A 19816-nucleotide genomic window follows, 5' to 3' on the forward strand; every position below is an offset into this window, starting at 1 on the left:
CACCTGAACCAGAGCGGGACAAATATCCTTGCGGGGAGGTTTGCTAGCACTGTTGGGGGGGGTTTAAACTAATTTGGCAGGGGGATGGGATGCAGAGGGGAGCTGAAAGAGGGGGTGATGTGCTGCCAATTATAGAGAAAGAAACAAGTCAGCTTGGTAGACAGGGCAAATATACAAGGGCAAGGCTGGATGGCATCTATTTTAATGCAAGGAGTCTTGCAAATAAGGTGGATGAACCGAAGGTGTTGATAAACACATGGGAGTATGATATTGTTGCCATCACGGAGACATGGTTGAGGGAGGGGCAAGACTGGCAGCTCAATATTCCGGGGTACAGAATCTTCAGGCGAGACAGAGGGGGGGGTATAAGAGGGGGTGTAGCAATATTAATTAAGGAGTCAATTACTGCAGTAAGGAGGGATGACATATTAGCAGGTTCCTCTAATGAGGCCATATGGGTGGAGCTTAAAAACAAGAAGGGGGCAAGCACTTTGCTGGGAGTGTACTATAGGCTGCCAAACAGTCAGGGGGAGATAGAGGAACAGATATGTAGGCAAATCTCAGAGAAATGTGCAAATAATAGGGTAATAATAATGGGGGATTTCAACTTCCCCAATATTAACTGGGATAGTCAGAGTGTGAAAGGCACAGAGGGTGTAGAATTCTTAAAGTGCATCCAGGAGAGCTTTTTGAGCCAGCATGTAGAAGGTCCTACAAGAGAGGGGGCGGTACTGGACCTAATTCTAGGGAATGTGGCCGGCCAAGTGGAAGAAGTGCTAGTAGGTGAGCACTTTGGTGACAGTGACCATAATATGGTGAGATTTAAGGTGGTCATGGAAAAGGACAGGGATGGGCCGGAAATAAAGGTTCTAAATTGGGGGAAGGCCGATTTTAATAGGATAAGGCAGGATCTGGCCAAAATGGACTGGGATCAGCTACTTGTAGGAAAATCCGCATCGGAGCAATGGGAGGCTTTCAGAAGGGAGATTGAGATCATACAATGGCAACATGTTCCCGTAAAGGTCAATACGAGAATGGATTAGAAAAAAAAGGAGGGCTTTTGGCAGATACAAAAGGCTAAAGACGGAGGAAGCCCTAGAGGAGTACAAAAAGTGCAGGGGGATACTTAAAAAAGAAATTAGGAGATCAAGGAGGGGCTATGAAATAACACTGGCGAGCAAAATAAAGGAAAATCCTAAGATGTTTTATAAGTATATTAAGGGTAAGAGGATAACTAGGGAAAAAATAGGGCCCATTAGGGACAAAAGTGGCAATCTGTGTGTGGAGCCGGAAGATGTAGGAGGGGTTCTAAATGAATTTTTTGCATCTGTTTTCACTATGGAGAGGGACGATGTAGACATAGAAATAGGGCGGGGGGACTGTGATATGCTCGAACACATTGGGCCAGAAATTCCAGGCCAGAAGCGTGAGTACGGTCGGGTTACTCACGCATCTGGCCGCTGGAAATGCCGGCGTTCAGCAGGAACAGCGCATGCGGGGAACGCCGGCATTTCCAGACCCGAGGTCTATTCACAGCGCGTGCGACTGCACAGGCAGCGCTTGCGCAGTGAACTTTGTAGATTTCACTGATGGATTCAGTGAGGATAAGTCCCTAGAACTTACACTTGAAAAAAGCAAGTGTAAAGTTGTTCATTGGCTGGGGAAGGAGATATATTTTATGGAGGAGCTTATGAAATGCAATATTTAGGTTTGGGAAAGGGAGGGAAGTTATTTTAAGAAATTTTAAGTAAGTTTTAAACCTTAATTTTTTTTTTTTAAACGGGTTTTCAGAACGGTAGGTAGAAGGAGCAATTGTGGCTGTGTGAATGGAATGTGAGAATGAGTTATGTGTGTATGTCCACATATATTCCTTTATGTGTATGTATGTATGTTTTATATTCCTTTACTAATGTGTATGAATGTATATTTTTAATTATGATTTTCCAATAAGTTACTTTCTCTGAAAGTCATAATTAAATAATACATTCATACACATAAGTAAAGGAATATATACATAACACGCAAAGGAATATATACAGACATACATACTTTCAGAAGCTCCACGATAAGAAATATCTTCCTCCGCAGCCTCTGGAGCAACTGTACCCATGCTTTTTTCATGTGTAAGTTGTAATGACTGGACCTCACTGAAAGCATTAATGAAAGCGGCGAATTATACTGCGCACGCGCTGCCTGTGCAGTCGCACGCGTTCTGCCTCTGAACCCCTTCGTTCAGAGGACAGGAAATGCCGGTTTTCCCCACATGCACTGTGCATGCTGAAAACCGGCATTTCATCCGGCCAGATGCGTAAGTACCCCGACCGTACTAGCGCATTTGGAAGGGAATTACTGGGCCAACATTTTACATGTCAATAAAATAAAAAATTTAACAATTGCACGACTTGCCCCCTCGCATCTGCGACTGAAGGTCCAAGGAGGTGCATTGCACAAGAGGTCATCATCGTACGTATCCTCACACTGTTCCCTTTGGGGAACTGTATGAAGTGGTGGAAGGATTTATGGCCGTGATTAACGCTCATTCCGTGACCGTAACCATCTTTGAACCAGCCATTAGGGTGGTTAGTCCTATGGCAGGAGGGTTTTACGGGCTCCCACAACCCATCTGAGGGGGGGGGGCCACCAACACCCACGGACGCAAGTATCCCGCTGGATGTCCACCCAGAATTTAAAGTTGGAGCTCCGACTCCACTTGCCGGGACTGTCTGGAGTGGGGTTCAAAACCCTACTCCTTCTGGCCCAGCGGCGGGGATGCTTACTGCTACGCAAAAGGCCCACTCCGCACAAAAGGTGACACCCATACGTTTCCTGCGCCTTTTCCCTCCCCGTGACTGGAGCCCTATGCTGCCATTTCACGTTGCTAATTGGATTGGGCCTTTGTCATAGCGGTAGGATCCCCGCCGCTGGGCCAGATCAGGGTAGGGTTTCGAACCCCGCTCCAGACAGTCCCGGCAAGTGGAGCCGGAGCTCCGGCTCTAAATTCTGGGTTGACATCCAGTGGGATATTTGCGTCCGTGGGTGTGGGTGGCCCCCCCTCCTTGTATAGCTTGTGGGAGCCCGTAAAACCCTCCCGCCATAGGACTAACCGCCCTAATGGCTGGTTCAAAGATGGTTACGGTCACGGAATGAGCGTTAATCATGGCCATAAATCCTTCCACCACTTCATACAGTTCCCCAAAGGGAACAGTGTGAAGACACGTATGACGACGACATTGCTAAATAAATAAATGGAATTAAAAAAATTCTTTTAGGGCTTTTAAAAGTCTTTAAATTGCTTTAATTCTCTTTAAAACTACTTCAGATTACTCAAAATAATGTAAACATTTAAAAAAGTTTATAAAAGTTACCAAAATCTTCAAAAAACTTCCAAAAACCTATTTAAACTGCTGCTTTGCATGTAAAAATCCTTAGCAGCTTGACAGAAACATTGGGGGCGTGTCCAGTGAAACTGAGACCTCAAGGGGCGTGTCTCACTTACACTGCACGCTCCTGGCTTCGCGCTGGCTGCACTCCTGGGCGGCGTGACGTCATACGCTGCCCGGGAATGTGCTTTCTATTTCTGCAAGTTCAGGCGTCCCAGAAGCTGATCGGCACGAGCGCGGGGTAAGTGCAAATACGGGGCTTGCATGCGCTGCAAGCCCCGTTCTGGAATTTCTGGGCCATTAACATCGAGAGGGAGGAGGTATTGGCGGTTTTAGCAGGCCTAAAAATGGATAAATCCCCAGGCCCGGACGAAATGTATCCCAGGCTGCTGTGTGAGGCAAAGGAAGAGATTGCGGGGGCTCTAACACACATATTCAGAACCTCTCTGGCCACAGGGGATGTGCCAGAGGACTGAAGAGCCGCTAATGTAGTTCCATTATTCAAGAAGGGGAGTAGGGAAAAACCGGGGAACTACAGGCCAGTGAGCCTAACATCAGTGGTGGGAAAATTATTGGAAAAAATTCTGAGGGACAAAATCAGTCTCCACTTGGAGAGGCAAGGATTAATCAGGGATAGTCAACATGGCTTTGTCAAGGGAAGATCATGTCTGACTAATTTGATTGAATTTTTTGAGGGGGTGACTAGGTGTGTGGATGAGGGTAACGCAGTGGATGTGGTATACATGGATTTCAGTAAGGCCTTCGATAAAGTCCCGCACAGGAGACTGGTCAAGAAGGTAAGAGCCCATGGAATCCAGGGTGCCTTGGCACGTTGGATACAAAACTGGCTTAGTGGCAGAAGGCAGAGGGTGATGGTCGAAGGTTGTTTTTGTGACTGGAAGCCTGCGGCCAGTGGGGTACCACAGGGATCGGTGCTGGGTCCCTTGCTGTTTGTGGTCTATATTAATGACTTGGATATGAATGTAAAAGGTATGATCAGTAAGTTCGCGGATGATACAAAAATTGGTAGGGTGGTAAATAGTGAGGAGGGTAGTCTCAGTCTGCAGGACGATATCAATGGGTTGGTCAGATGGGCGGAACAGTGGCAAATGGAATTTAACCCGGAAAAGTGCGAGGTGATGCACTTTGGGGGGACTAACAAGGCAAGGGAATACACAATGAATGGTAAGACCCTAGGCAAGACGGAGGGTCAGAGGGATCTGGGTGTGCAAGTACACAGATCCCTGAAGGCGGCGGAACAGGTGGATAAGGTGGTAAAAAAGGCATATGGGATACTTGCCTTCATTAGCCGAGGCATAGAATATAAGAGCAAGGAGGTTATGATAGAGCTGTATAAAACACTGGTTAGGCCACAGCTGGAATACTGTGTGCAGTTCTGGTCGCCACACTACAGGAAGGATGTGATAGCTTTGGAGAGGGTGCAGAGGAGATTCACCAGGATGCTACCAGGGCTGGAACGCTTCAGCTATGAAGAGAGACTGGGCAGATTGGGTTTGTTTTCCTTGGAGCAGAGGAAGCTGAGGGGGGACATGATTGAGGTGTACAAAATTATGAGGGGCATAGATAGGATTGATACTAAGGAGCTTTTTCCCTTAGTAGAAGGGTCAATAACTAGGGGGCACAGATTCAAGGTAAAGGGCGGGAGGTTTAGAGGGGATTTGAGAAAGAACTTTTTCACCCAGAGGGTGGTTGGAGTCTGGAACTCACTGCCCGGAAGGGTTGTGGAGGCTGGAACCCTCACAACATTCAAGACGCATTTGGATGAGCACTTGAAATGCCATAGCATACAAGGCTACGGACCAAATGCTGGAATATGGGATTAGATTAGACAGGGCGTGATGGCCGGCGCGGACACGATGGGCCGAAGGGCCTCTATCCGTGCTGTATTACTCTATGACTTCTATGACAATGGTAATCAAACAAGGTGTACAGCTCATTCAGCATGGTGATGACCTGCACTGGTGAACAACACGCACAGACTGAAGTGAAGCCTACAATATCTGAAAAAAGCATGGTGACATTCTCAAACTCCTTGGCCTGAACTGACTGTCCCTGCCACAGCTGCTGGGCTACTTTCCCAGGAAATATAGTGAACAAAAGATCCACTGTCCTTTTCTTTTCCTCTTCAAGTGCCTGGTGAACCTTTTCAAGGGCACCTTTCAATTTACCCAATCTTTTTTTCAACCCATCTTGCGCTTTGTGTTGCTCTCCAACAAAGATGACATCTCTTAATGCATTATGGATAGGGATATCTGATAGGTACAAGCCACGTCCTGTGAACTCTTCGAGCTTATCTATACATGGTGATCCCAGAAACAATATGCTGTTGGATTCAGATATATAAATTGTTGTGTATGTACCTTTAAGAGAGAACTGCTTTTATACTGTAGTACCGGCAGTGACCATACCTGTATATAAAGCCGTAGCAGGCTTCTGTACTTTCAGTTCCAGCATACCCTCTGTTCAGTAAACACCTGTTATTATCGTTCTCCTGCAGTCCGTGTGTTATTGATACGCGGACACTACATAAATCATTTGACCCTTGATGTCCATAACCTGTAGAAGGAAAAGCATTATTTAAATAACAGATGGAATTACCCAGCAATTCCAAAATACATCTTGAAAATTCCCTATGTCTTCTGTTGAAACCTGTAATATTGCTGCACTAGAATTTCTGTAATTAGTGCAAAACGTTCATCAATTAGGTTTGAAAATACTAATAGCTCAGATTTTCTAGTCAAACTGCAGCTGGTGTAAAGCAAATTTTAAAATGTTCTCAGACAGTCCATTGGGCTTACTATGAACTTTTTCTTTTTAATTTCATTCAGAAAAAATACATATACAGCATTCTTAGATTACAACAGTGACTATACTAAAATGTACTTCATTGACTGTAAAACGCTTTGGGACGTCCTGAGATCATGAAATGCACTTAATAAATGCAATTCTTTCTTTTTTTCTTTATATAAAATTAACAATTGGCTTTGTTGCACTGTGTATACAGGAGAATAAATTGTCACATTGGGGTTGTTCTTATGGTTATACACATGATGGGAATAAAAGACTGTTTGGGAACCAAGACAATTTGGCAATAATCTCTGGGTACTTAGCTAGATTGGGCAATATCAAGGTTCCACATAGAGAGGTGTCTTGCTAGGTTAGTTCATTACCCTTTGTGATACTTCAAAAGGTTGTTGTTACTTGAGATCCTATTCTGAGTTCGTGTATTCTTTACTGCTGTAGACTGTGCTCATTTACAATTAATGGTTGTGTAGCTGACTCTAAAGTTGTTACTGTTAAAATAGTGGAATCGATGGTCATGTATTACCAACTGGTTAAATTCTTCAAAGAGGTTGATGGATGAAGGTAGGCCAGTAGACTGTATATTTGGATTTTCCAAAACTTTTGATAAGGTGCCACATTTGGCTTCCATGTAAGATAGATTCTGTGAGATTAGCGGGCAGGCCCTGGGTTGGATAGGGAATTGATTGCCTTCTTGTAGACAGAGCGTTGTCATTAAAGGCAGCAGCTCCACATGGAGCCCAGTTACTCAGTTACTAATAGAGTCCTGCAGGGATTGATGTTGGGGCTGTTACTCTTCATATGATCTTGACGAAAGCATTGGGGACACATAATAAGAACATAAGAAATAGGAGCAGGAGTAGGCCATACGGCCCCTCAGGCCTGCTCCGCCATTCAATAGGATCATGGCTGATCCGAACCTAGACTCACGTCCACTTCCCTGCCCGCTCCCCGTAACCCCTAATTCCCTTATCAGCTAGGAAACTGTCTATCTCCGTTTTAAATTTATTTAATGTCGCAGCTTCCACAGCTCTCTGAGGTAGCAAATTCCATAGATTTACTACCCTCTGAGTGAAGAAGTTTCTCCTCATCTCAGTTTTGAAACGGCAGCCCCTTATTCTAAGATTATACCCCCTAGTTCTAGTCTCACCCATCAGTGGAAACATCCTCCCCGCATCCACCCGATCAAGCTCCCTCACAATCTTATATGTTTCGATAAGATCACCTCTCATTCTTCTGAATTCCAATGAGTAGAGGCCCAACCTACTCAACCTTTCCTCATAAGTCAACCCCCTCATCTCCGGAATCAACCGAGTGAACCTTCTCCGAACTGCCTCGAGAGCAAGTATATCTTTTCTTAAATATGGAAACCAAAACTGTACGCAATATTCCAGGAGTGGCCTCACCAGTACCCTGTATAACTGAAGCAAGACTTCCCTGCTTTTATACTCCATCCCCCTTGCAATAAAAGCCAAGATTCCATTGGCCTTCCTGATCACCTGCTGTACCTGCATACTAACCTTCTGTGTTTCATGGGCAGCACGGTGGCATAGTGGTTAGCACTGTTGCCTCACAGCGCCAGAAACCCGGGTTCGAATCCGGCCTCGGGCGACTGTCTGTGTGGAGTTTGCACATTCTCCCCGTGTTTGCGTGGGTTTTCTCCGGGTGCTCCGGTTTCCTCCCACAGTCCAAAGATGTGCGGGTTAGGTTGATTGGCTATGATAAATTGACCCTTAGTGTTAGGGGGATTAAATAGGTGGGGTTACAGGGATAGGGTGGGATATGTGTTGGGGTTACGGGGATCGGGTGGGATATGTGTCGGTGCAGGCTCGATGGGCCGAAATGGCCTCTATCTGCACTGTGGGGTTTCTGTGTATGCACCAGGACCCCAGATCCCTTTGTACTGTAGCACTTTGCAGTTTCTCTCCATTTAGAAAATAACTTGCTCTTTGATTTTTTCTGCCAAAGTGCATAACCTCACACTTTCCAACATTATATTCCATCTGCCAAATTTCTGCCCACTCACTTAGCCTGTCTATGTCCTTTTGCAGGTTTTTTATGTCCTCCTCACTCACTGCTTTCCCTCCCATCTTTGTATCATCGGCAAACTTGGATATGTTGCACTTGGTCCCCTCCCCCAAATCCTTAATATAGATTGTAAAGAGTTGGGGTCCCAGCACTGACCCCTGCGGAACACCACTAGTTACTGATTGCCAACCCGAGAATGAACCATTTATCCCAACTCTCTGTTTTCTGTTAGATAGCCAATCTTCCACCTATGCCAGTATATTACCCCCAATCCCACAACACAAAGATCTATGCTGGTGTCAGAACCCGATGAAGGAAAAAAAAATTACAATCTGATCTTGATGCGATGCAGCAATAGGCCCACATCTGCCCGAAGATATTTAAAGTTGATAAATGTAGTGTGATGCATGTTTGTAGTGCTAATGCCAAGAATGTCTACACCATGCTGGGCTCAGAATTAAAGTCTGTTGAAAGAGAAAGAGACTTAGGTGTTATAGTGCATGAATCTCTAAAGATCCATGACCAGTGTCGAGAGGCTATAGAGAAAACAAATGGGGTATTGAAGTGTATCGCTGGGACAACACAAAACAAAGAGCACCAGAATGACCCTGTACAAGACCTTGGTTAGGCCCTATGTAGTATACTATGTCCAGTTCTGGTCCCCTCACATTGTGGGAGCTAGAAGGCCCTAGAAAAAGTTCAAAGTTGGGCCACTAGATTAATACCTAGTCAAAAACGCCTTAGCTATCATGATAGGCTCAGGGAGCTGGGTCTCTTTACTCTAGAAAACCATAGACAATGGTGAAACTTGATTGAAGTATTTAAAATAATGAAGGGACTCAATTGTGCAAAAGTTGCAGGGCCATGGGGAAAGGGCAGGGGAATGGGGCGAATTGGATAGTTCTTTGAGATAACCAGCACAGGCATAATGGGCCAAATGGCCTCCTTCTGTGCTGTAGTATTCTATGATTCTTTGATTCTATGATGGCTAGAAGGGCGAGACTCCATGGACCAGCTGATCTTTTTCTGTCCATCTTTTCATAAGCTTGTATAAACCTTCTTAGGGACAGTCTGGTTGCATGTGGGGTTTTCTGGATCATGCCGGCTTCCTTACATTACTAATTTCAACTGACATAGGGCACCTACTTGATGTTAATTAGTTAGAACCCAGAAACTTATCTGGTTTCTGTTGTGTATGTACCTTTAAGGGAATAACTGGTCTTAGACTGCAGTACCGGCAGTGACCACCCCTGTATAAAAGGCCCTAGCAGGCTTCTGTAGTTTCAGTTTCAAGCTGCCTCTTGTTCAGTAAAGTACCTGTTAAACTGTTCTCCCGAAGTCCGTGTATTATTGAGGCGCGGACTTTACAGTGGTGACGAGTAAGTTCGAACTCACCTGCAGTGTGGCATCATCTCACGGGGATCTCGCCTGAAAGGAAGGTCCTGGAAGGTCGTAGTCTGAGCAACGGGCGTCGACCGAGGGCAACCGCCCAAAGAATCCATCGGTGTTTGGAGAATTGCGGGAGAGACTGTGGTTCCAGCGAATCGTGCTGGTAGCAGGTAGCGCGCTGACCCTTCCGGACTGCGGCGGGCTCAAGCTCGATCGAGCGGCTCTACAAATCGGGCCGCGCAGCGTCGCCGGGAAAAGAAAACAAGAGAGAGAGGGTGGAGCGCACAGGGCGCGGTCGGTGCTCGAGAACAGGACAGCGGAGAGAAACTAAACGGGGGGGGAAGGAAAGCGAGACGCGCCGAAGCTGTGGGGCGCCGCCATTACCCCGTAGATCGCTAGGAGCAGCGTAGCAGTAAGGGGAAGAAGCAAAAGCGCGGGAGGCGCCATTTTATTCCATTGGGGAAGAAGCAAAAGCGCGGGAGGCGCCATTTTATTCCATTGGGGAAGAAGCAAAAGCGCGGGAGGCGCCATTTTAAATCGCCCAAGATGCCGAAAAGTGGCAGTATCACTGCTTTCGACAACGAGGTAAAAGACTGGACCACGTATGTGGAAAGAATTGAAGTGTACTGCAAGGCAAATGAGGTGGCTGATGGAAAGAGGGCGTCGGTATTATTAAATCTGATGGGTGCGAGTACGTACGGCCTATTGCGGAATTTAATTACCCCAGCTAAACCAATGGAGAAAAGTTTTGAGGAGATTGTTCATATCTTACAGGAACATCTAAGCCCTACACCACTGCTGATAGCAGAAAGATTCAAGTTCCATAAAAGAAACCAGCACAAAGATGAGAGCAATGCTGACTATCTTACGGAACTACACAAGTTATCGAAGCACTGCCAGTTTGGAGCAGGACTGGCAGACACCTTACAGGATAAGTTTGTCTGCGGGCTCCAGAGTGAAGGAACCCAGAAACGACTACTTTCAAAAAAGGACCTGACGCTAGAACAGGCTTTCAGCGTGGCAGTACCCTATGAAGCAGCAGCACGGGGAGCTGCGGAAATACAACAGAAACCACAAGAATACAGCGCTAACGAAATGGCGTATGGAGCCGAAAAGTGCTATCGCTGCGGCAGAACAACCCATGAGCAGAAGGACTGCTGGTTTAAAGACAAAATATGCAGGCAATGCGGGAAAATGGGACATATAACAAGAGTCTGCAGGTCGGGAAAGAAGACCAACACGACAAGAACTACTAAGGAACAGTACAGGAAAGTAAAGAAACTGACAGATAGTAGTTCAGAAGATTAGGAGAGTGATAAGGACTCCGGGAGCAGGTGACTAAGTTGTTTAAAGTTACACAACGTGATCGCAAAAGAAGATCACCGAACCATTTGGGTCACCCTCATGATAGCAGGGTCCCCAGTGAAGATGGAATTGGACACAGGATCAGCCCTAACTGTCATGAATTGACGAGACTATGAGCGGCTATTCTCACACATACCCTTAAAGGACACGTCCATTGTATTGAAGACATACACGGGGCAAAAGGTCTACCCCAGAGGAAAAATAAGGGTGCCAGTTGAATATAACGGAAAGGAAACACAGAAACTATACATGTATATACTACGAGATGGAGGACCACCATTATTGGGACGTGAATGGATCCAAAGACTACAATTGGATTGGCATTCCATTCTGGCACTAACTGTAACTGACAAAAAAGATGATGACATCGCACCTGGACGTCTGTCACAAATTCTATCTGACACAGAAAAGGTGTTCCAACAAGGACTTGGGACTCTAAAAGGAGTAAAGGCAACCATAAAGATTGAGGATAACGCAACCTCAAAATTTTTCAAGGCCAGACCGGTGCCATACGCGATACGCCCAGCTGTGGAAGCTGAACTGGAGAGTCTGGAGCGTTCGGGGGTGCTGTCTAAGGTGGACTGGAGCGAGTGGGCCACACCCATCGTTCCTGTAATGAAGAAAGCATTGAGCAGCACGCCTGGGGAGCCAAGGAAGGTTCGCATCTGTGGGGACTTCAAGGTGACTGTGAACCCAGTCCTGCACACAGTATAGTATCCGCTTCCGCGGATAGAAGATATTTTCGCCTCACTATCTGGAAGGAAACGTTTTACAAAGATTGACCTGGCTCAAGCGTATCTACAAATGGAGGTGGAAGAAGCATCTAGGAAATACCTCATGATAAACACTCACAAAGGCCTTTACCAGTACAATCGATTGGTATTTGGGGTAGCATCGGCCCCGGCTATGTGGCAGAGGGCAATGGAACATGTCCTGCAAGGGATCCCGGGGACCCAGATTTATTAGGACGACATCCTGGTTACGGGCGAAAATGACAATGAACACCTTGCCAACCTGGAACAGGTGCTCACGAGATTGCAGGAATATGGGCTACGAGCCAACCGTCCCAAATGCGAGTTCTTCAGGAGACAAATCTCGTATTGTGGCCACATGATTGATGAGGAAGGGTTGCATAAGTCGCCGGACAAGATTGAGGCTGCAGTCAAGGCTCCAGCACCAGAAAATGTGTCGCAACTGAGGTCGTTCCTCGGGTTGGTGAACTACTACCATAAGTTCTTGCCGAATTTATCTACAATTCTGCACCCACTGAACGCCCTCCTTCAAACTGGTGTAACATGGAAATGGAGTGATGAGTGTAAGCGTGCCTTTCAGGAATGTAAATGCCAAATCACTTCAAAAGAAGTATTGGCCCACTACAACCCAACACTACCGATTCAGTTGGCATGTGATGCGTCACCTTACGGCATTGGAGTGGTGCTGTCACACAAATTCCGTGACGGTTCAGAGAGGCCAATAGCCTTTGCATCGCGCTCGCTAACCTCAGCCGAGCATAACTATGCCCAGATTGACAGGGAGGCCCTCAGCCTGGTGTGGGGGGTGAAGAAGTTCCATCACTATCTGCACGGGCAGAAATTCACCCTACTGACTGATCATCAACCCCTGGTCTCAATTTTTAACCCAAAGAAGGGCGTTCCAGTGATGACGGCGCAACGGCTGCAAAGATGGTCACTTTTTCTAGGGGCACATCAGTATGACATAGAGTACAAAGGTATGAAACAACATGGAAACGCTGATGGGCTGTCGCGCCTACCGTTGCCTACGGTGGAAGAAGCACCTGCAGTGGACCCGGTGGAGATATTCCATGCGACCATAGTCGAATGTTTGCCTGTTACAAACGCAAGTATTGAGAAGGAAACCCGAAATGACCCGACACTCTCTCGGGTCTATGATTTGACGGTGAAGGGATGGCCAGCATATGGCGACTCACTGTTGCCAGCATTCTCGCCAAGGAGGGAACAGCTGTCAGTGTGCCGGGGAACCTTGATGTGTGGATCCCGAGTGGTAATTCCACCCAAGTTGAGAGATAGAGCACTCAATGAGCTTCACGAGGGTCACCTGGGAGGGGTAAAAATGAAGAGCCTAGCCAGGGCGTTTGTGTGGTGGCCGGGAATCGATAAAGAAATCGAGGATATGACCAAGAGATGCACAGGATGCCAGAAGGTCCAAAACGCTCCACCACAGGCCCCGCTACATCCATGGGAGTGGCCCTCATCTCCATGACAACGGGTACACATTGATTTCGCTGGTCCATTTATGGACTCAATGTTTCTAATCGCTGTGGACGCCCATTCGAAATGGCCAGAGGTCATTAAAATGTCCTCCACCACCACGGAGAAAACTATTGCAGTCCTAAGTACCATCTTCGCCAGGAATGGGTTGCCAGAACAGATCTGTTCCGACAATGGCCCACAGTTTGTGTCTGAGGATTTCCGGAGGTTCCTGAAGAATAATGGGGTGAAACATTACACATCTGCCCCATATCATCCAGCCACAAATGGATTGGCTGAGAGGTTTGTTCAGACCTTTAAAAAGGCCATAAAGGCAGTGTATAATGACGACATACCACTGCAACACAAGGTGGATAACTTCCTGTTTGCTTACCGGAATGCGACACATGCAGTAACCAACCAAACTCCAGCCGTATTGTTTTTCAACCGGAGACTAAGATGCCACTTGGATTTGCTCAAACCAAACATAAGACGAGATGTTGAGGATAAGCAGTTCCAGCACATAAATGAGAAGCCAACCAGGAGCTTCAAGATAGGGCAACCAGTCTTGGCCCGCGACTACCGAACAGAAAAATGGCAGCCAGGCATGATATGCACACAGCAGGGACCGCTAATGTACACAGTGGACGTTGGAGAGAGCATCGTGAGATGCCATGCTGACCAGATTCTCGAGTCACAGGAACAAGCCAAACCTGTACCACAAGCATGTGCACCTGGTAATGAGCCCGAAGTACAGATTGCGTCTACCTCAGAAGCAGGGGTATTGGAAGCTGACGAACCAACCAATGACAATGAGCCAGAATTGACTCCACCGCCAGAACAGGATACTCGAGAAAGGCGCTATCCAGTCCGGATCAGGAAGCCTCCTCAAAGACTGAACTTATAAATGACTATTTCAGTTGATGTATATATTACTGAGAAAACTGTAATTGTAATTAGTTATTATTTAGTTGTTAAATGAATGTTATGTACTGTTTATCTAAAAGGGGAGACATTGTTGTGTATGTACCTTTAAGGGAATAACTGGTCTTAGACTGCAGTACCGGCAGTGACCACCCCTGTATAAAAGGCCCTAGCAGGCTTCTGTAGTTTCAGTTTCAAGCTGCCTCTTGTTCAGTAAAGTACCTGTTAAACTGTTCTCCCGAAGTCTGTGTATTATTGAGGCGCGGACTTTACAGTTTCAGTGACCTTGTCCTCGAGTGGATGTGGTTCCTGCCTCACTGGCCTCCTGTCCATTCCAACACCAGACTTTAGAATCGGTCCCAATCATGTTCCCCTGGGGACTCGAGGGGAAATGGTCAAAATGGTTAAACATGTTTAGCCGTGTACCTTTTTGGCCACTGCTAGCTCATCTAACAATAATTCCCCAGAAAACAAATTTATGAAGCAGTTGTGGGATGTGGGATGCTATATGTATTGATTTAAGCCATTCCTATGCATTCTGAAGCAGATGCTAATTGTAAGGTCTGTTTTATAGGAACAATAGGAGTAAGTCATTTAGCCCTGCTCCACCATTCAATTAGATGATGGCTGATCTGCACATCAACTCCACCGACCCACCCTTGCTCCATATCCCTTGATACTCTTACCTAACAAAAATCTATTGATTTCAGGCTTCCATACTTTTCCCAATTATTGCTCTGCCGTCTTAGAGCACCCTCTCCCCGCCCCTCGCCACCCGTTAAGCTGTTGTCTTTTTTTTTTTAAAGCTGTTTACAACAGTGATGTGCCTTCAATAACCACAAAACTAGAAGTTATAGACTTTAACAAGTTGGCTTTTAATCACTAAGATCAGAGCTAACATCTCAACACACTGACTGGCTCGCAGGAATGAGTCATACAGATCCTGGGATCTTTATGTAAGAGAAGTCAGGGGCGGAGCCAAGAGCCAACACCTGGAACCTTCCAGGTTAGTCAGGAAAGAGGAAGTGAAACTATACACCGTGTGGGGGAGGGTAATATACATGAGTGCAAAACGAATACAGGCACGACAAACAGATTTCATTACAAACAGTTTTTCAGGAAACAGACAGTAATGAGTACAAAAGATGATTGTGACAATAAATTAACTTACTAGTCCAAACAGGATATGGTCAGTGTTTTAACAGTCAACAATTAGCAATAAGCAAGCAAATAATTATATTTCAATGATCAAGATATCGCTAGGAACAAGCTGAAACATTCTGCAGGAATGATAAATACTATGTAACACAACAGGCAAAAGGAAGGGTTATAGGAAATTCTAAGACCTAAAAGAAAGAAGAAACAATGGGGGAGAAATTCATTATAGCCCAGGAATGGGCGGTAACTTTTGAAAAGTTTGAGAATTAGCGCCAGGCGCTAATGCTGCAGACTGCATGCAAAATTCAGTCTCATTGCACAAAGAAAGGATTGGAGTGCTAAATCAACCGCTAATGGCCTGGCTCAGTGGCGTTAAGCTCAAAACGTTGACCAATATCAGGTGCAGTCTAATCACAAGTCATTATTGCCACAGGCTCTTTCCAGTTCTTAAAAGGGAGGTTCATTGATGCTGCAGAACCTAATTCTCATCATTGCTGGCTGTGCAGCTGTCTCAGTCAGCAGCAGCAGGTCAAGGAGAAGGAGCCAGACGACTCAAGCAGCTGTAATGATGGCAGATCCACGCCCCAGGGAGAGAGCCCACAAATTCTGCAACCATGCATTGGAGGCATTGGTGTTCGCAGTGGAAAGACGGAGGGCAGTGCTCTAACCGGCAAATGGCAGGAGGCCCTCGCCGTAAGTCTTCCGCACCATGTAGAGGGAGGTAGCCTTCAGGTCTCGGTCAATGCTGTGGTCCCCAGGTCCTGCACACAGTGCAGGAAGAAATTAAACGACCTCACTCGGGTGGCCAGAGTGAGTTAATGCTTCAACAAATATACATACCACCGTCTGAACCATAGTCTGCACACATTGCCCAAAGCACCACACCCGCAGCACTCACCCACCAACGATCTCTACATAACAACATTCACACCCACATCTCACACCTTGCACACAATGACAGCTATTCAACTATGGCAGGCACATCACCTAAATACATTGCTCCACACTCACTCACACACTTTCCTTTCTCTTGCAGGCCAAGGTGGCTCACAACAGGAGGGAGCAGGAGCACACAGGTGGGGGACAAGCCGACACCCAACCACTATCTGAGCTAGAGACTCGAGTGCTGCAGACTATTGGGCCCCAGGTGGTGGGTGCCATGGCCACTGGCGACGTTGACCCCCTTGGGGACAACAACGGTATCTTCATCCCTATTCCTTCTTCTCATATCCCACTTCCCCCTCACCCCACAAGCCTTTTGCGCTTTCCAGCTAATCATGCTGTATGCATGCATTTCTCCCTTCCTGCCCCCCTCCCCTCACCTTAACCCGAGTCTTGTGCCTTTAAGCTTTCAGATAATGATCAAGCACCTGAGCAGCCTGTCCCAGAGGATATCACTGAGAGTGAGGCGGGAGAAGAAGAGGAGGAAGACACTGCGTTCCCTCATCGTTGCTGGGTCAAAGTCCTGGAACTCCCTCCCTAACTGCCCTGTGGGAGTACCTTCACCACACGGACTGCAGCCATTCAAGAAGGCAGCTCACCACCACCTTCTCAAGGGCAATTAGAGATGGGTAATAAATGCTGTTCTTGCCAGCGATACACACATCCCAGGAATGGCCTCTATCTGCACTGTGGGGTTTCTGTGATTCTGTGATTCTGTGAATGAAATTTTTTTTTTATATAGCAGCCTTGCACATATCTCATTTGAAGGTTGATGTAAGAATGTAGCAGGTGGTTTCAAGTGCTCTAAATTACAGAATAAGACTGACTGGGTCATGGAGGCAAGACAGAGAGCAGCACCAAGATTCACAGATGCCTTCCTGGAAGTGCTGGTGCAGGCAGTAAGAGCACACAGGGAGGTCCTCTTCCCTGGGGATGGATGAAAACGACCACCCAAAGACACAAAAAGGACATGGCTAGAGATCACAGAGGAGGTCAGTAGCAGGAATATCATGAGGAGGACTTGGATCCAGTGCCGCAAGAGATTCAATGAACTCATGAGGTCAGGAAAGGTGAGTGCAATGCCACACTCACCTACATCCTGATGTGCCTGTTATCCCAACCACAGCACTCTGCCTTCCCAAGCCTATTCCTGCAGGTCACTCCTCACACCAGCATACCTTGGAAAGCACACCCATCCCTCTCTCTCTATGCACCTGCTCACATCCGCATCTGACTAACCACCTCTGACATTCACCCTCGTCCTAATGCAATCATAGCAAGTAGCACCACACAAGGAGGCCATTTGACATTGTCTCGCCATTCCCTCATAGTCACCCTCTACAGATGTAGCCCATCCATTCCATCACTCTCCCTCAAAGTTCTCTTCTTTCCCTCCTTGCAGGAGAAGAGAGCCCAGAGCAATAGGAAGAGGCAGAGAATTGGAGGTAGCCCACCAGTCTTCAGTAATTGGACAGCAGCAGAGGAGCACGCCCTCGAAAACTCTGGAGTTGCACAGCTGCTGGCAGTGGGAGAAGGAGAGACGAGGACCTCCCAGCAAGCTGCTGACAACATTAAATCTCAAACAGCCACAGAGGGCTACAGCCACAGGGCAGCACGGTGGCATAGTGGTTAGCACTGTTGCCTCACAGCGCCAGGGACCCGGGTTCAAATCCGGCCTCGGGTGACTGTCTGTGTGGAGTTTGCACATTCTCCCCGTGTTTGCGTGGGTTTCCTCCGGGTGCTCCGGTTTCCTCCCACAGTCCAAAGATGTGCGGGTTAGGATGATTGGCTATGATAAATTGACCCTTAGTGTTAGGGGAATTAAATACATGGGGTTACGGGGATAGGGTGGGATATGTGTTGGTGTAGGGGTTACGGGGATCGGGTGGGATATGTGTCAGTGCAGGCTCGATGGGCCGAAATGGCCTCTATCTGCACTGTGGGGATTCTGTGATTCTGTGATATAACAGTCACTCATATGGTGACTGATGTCAGCAGCCAGTGAAATGTCATCATGTGCATAATGGTAACCTTACCCAATCTTATCATAAACATAGAAACATAGAAGATAGGAGCAGGAGTAGGCCATTCAGCCCCTCGAGCCTGCTCCGCCATTCAATGAGATCATGGCTGATCATCCAAATTCAGTACCCTGTCCCTGCCTTCTCTCCATATCCCTTGATCCCTTTAGCCTTAAGAAATATATCCAACTCCTTCTTGAATATATTTAATGAATTGGCCTCCACTGCCTTCTGTGGTAGAGAATTCCAGAGGTTCACCACTCTCTGGGTGAAGAAATTCCTCCTCATCTCTGTCCTAAATGGCTTACCCCTTATCCTTAGACTGTGACCTCTGGTTCTGGACTCCCCGACCATCGGGAACATCCTTCCTGCATCTAGTCTGTCTAGTCCTGTTAGAATTTTATAAGTTTCAATTCGAATTCAACTCTTTACTCTCCCACAGGTCTATCAAGCGCCCCCCCACCCAATGTCCAGCCGAAGGAGGATGACAACTCCTTAGAGGAAGCTCCAGCCTCTGAGGGTGCACTGTCAGCAGACCCAAGCACACCCAGCACCAGTGCAGATATGCACACCTCGGTGGGTCCTGTGCAAGATATAGTGTTGTCATCTGATGTCTCACACATCACAAGTGAGCAAGAGCAGGTGGTGTTGACTGGAACAGCAGTGGAGACTCCTCGCCGGAGGGTGCAGGACACTTCAAGCTCTGCTGAGCTGCATGCAGACCCTGAACCTCGGGAGCCATCGAGAAATTGCAGGAGGCTCAGGTAGCTTTTGCAGCCGTGATGTGTGCTGCAACTGTACAAAGAATGGAGGAGTCCATCTCCAACATGAGCACCACCATATCGCAGGCGATGGCGACGATATGCTGCTCCAGGGAAAGGATGGCCACCTGCATGGAACAGCAAATGCGCCAGTCAAACGAGAACATGCTTGCTGTTAACAACAGATTGCAGACACTCATTGACCTCATCTCGAGCAGGGATACTAACGAAGACTTGGGCCTTCATCGCCCCACTGATGTGCAGCAAGGTGCTCTCCAGCTCCTTGCTAGCAGGGAAGTGCAGGTGGCCCATGAGAGGAATGATGTTGAGAGGGGACATGGAAGTGGGGGTATGTCTCAAAGTGCTCCCACCTCTCCCCCGTTGCCTCCCCCTCAGTCAGAGCCCCACATGCTGCCTCAGATCCCGATGGCTGAGTCTGCCCCTACACAGTCACAGGAGGAGCAGTCTTTGGCAGGGCCCTCACAGGCTCCAAAATCCAGAGGATGTCTGCCGAAAGTGTCAAAGCAGTCGCAGCAGGGAAGTGAGCAGCCTGCCTCTGCCTCTGCTGAAGCCACAGGGGTTGCACCTCGTAGAAGCACGTGGAAAAAAAAGACACAATCATAGATGCACAAGGGTATGCATTTGGGTGTATGAAAAATGTTAATGTTAAGTTTCAGTTTTTTTTATGAAGCACATAATTTTATTTATTTGCACAACTTTGGACATCTTGTCCATTTTTGCCTGCTACCTGGGAGGTGGCTTTGTCACTTGGAGTGAATGGTGAAACATTACTTAAC

At 47.1% G+C, this 19816-nt stretch overlaps 1 protein-coding gene across 1 annotated transcript in view; it reads right to left on the reverse strand.

The window, feature by feature from the left end:
• gucy1a1 (guanylate cyclase 1 soluble subunit alpha 1) overlaps positions 1 to 19816 on the reverse strand; it is a 145060-nt gene that overhangs the window by 101383 nt on the left and 23861 nt on the right. Inside the window, 2 exon segments of the mRNA XM_085963737.1 lie at positions 5314 to 5740; positions 5927 to 5957. Coding sequence (XP_085819863.1) covers positions 5314 to 5740; positions 5927 to 5957 — 458 coding nt within the window.

The sequence above is a fragment of the Somniosus microcephalus genome, chromosome 2 (genome assembly GCF_052327205.1).
Source record: "Somniosus microcephalus isolate GS21.2 chromosome 2, FLI_Smic_1.0, whole genome shotgun sequence".
NCBI classification, from domain to species: domain Eukaryota; kingdom Metazoa; phylum Chordata; class Chondrichthyes; order Squaliformes; family Somniosidae; genus Somniosus; species Somniosus microcephalus.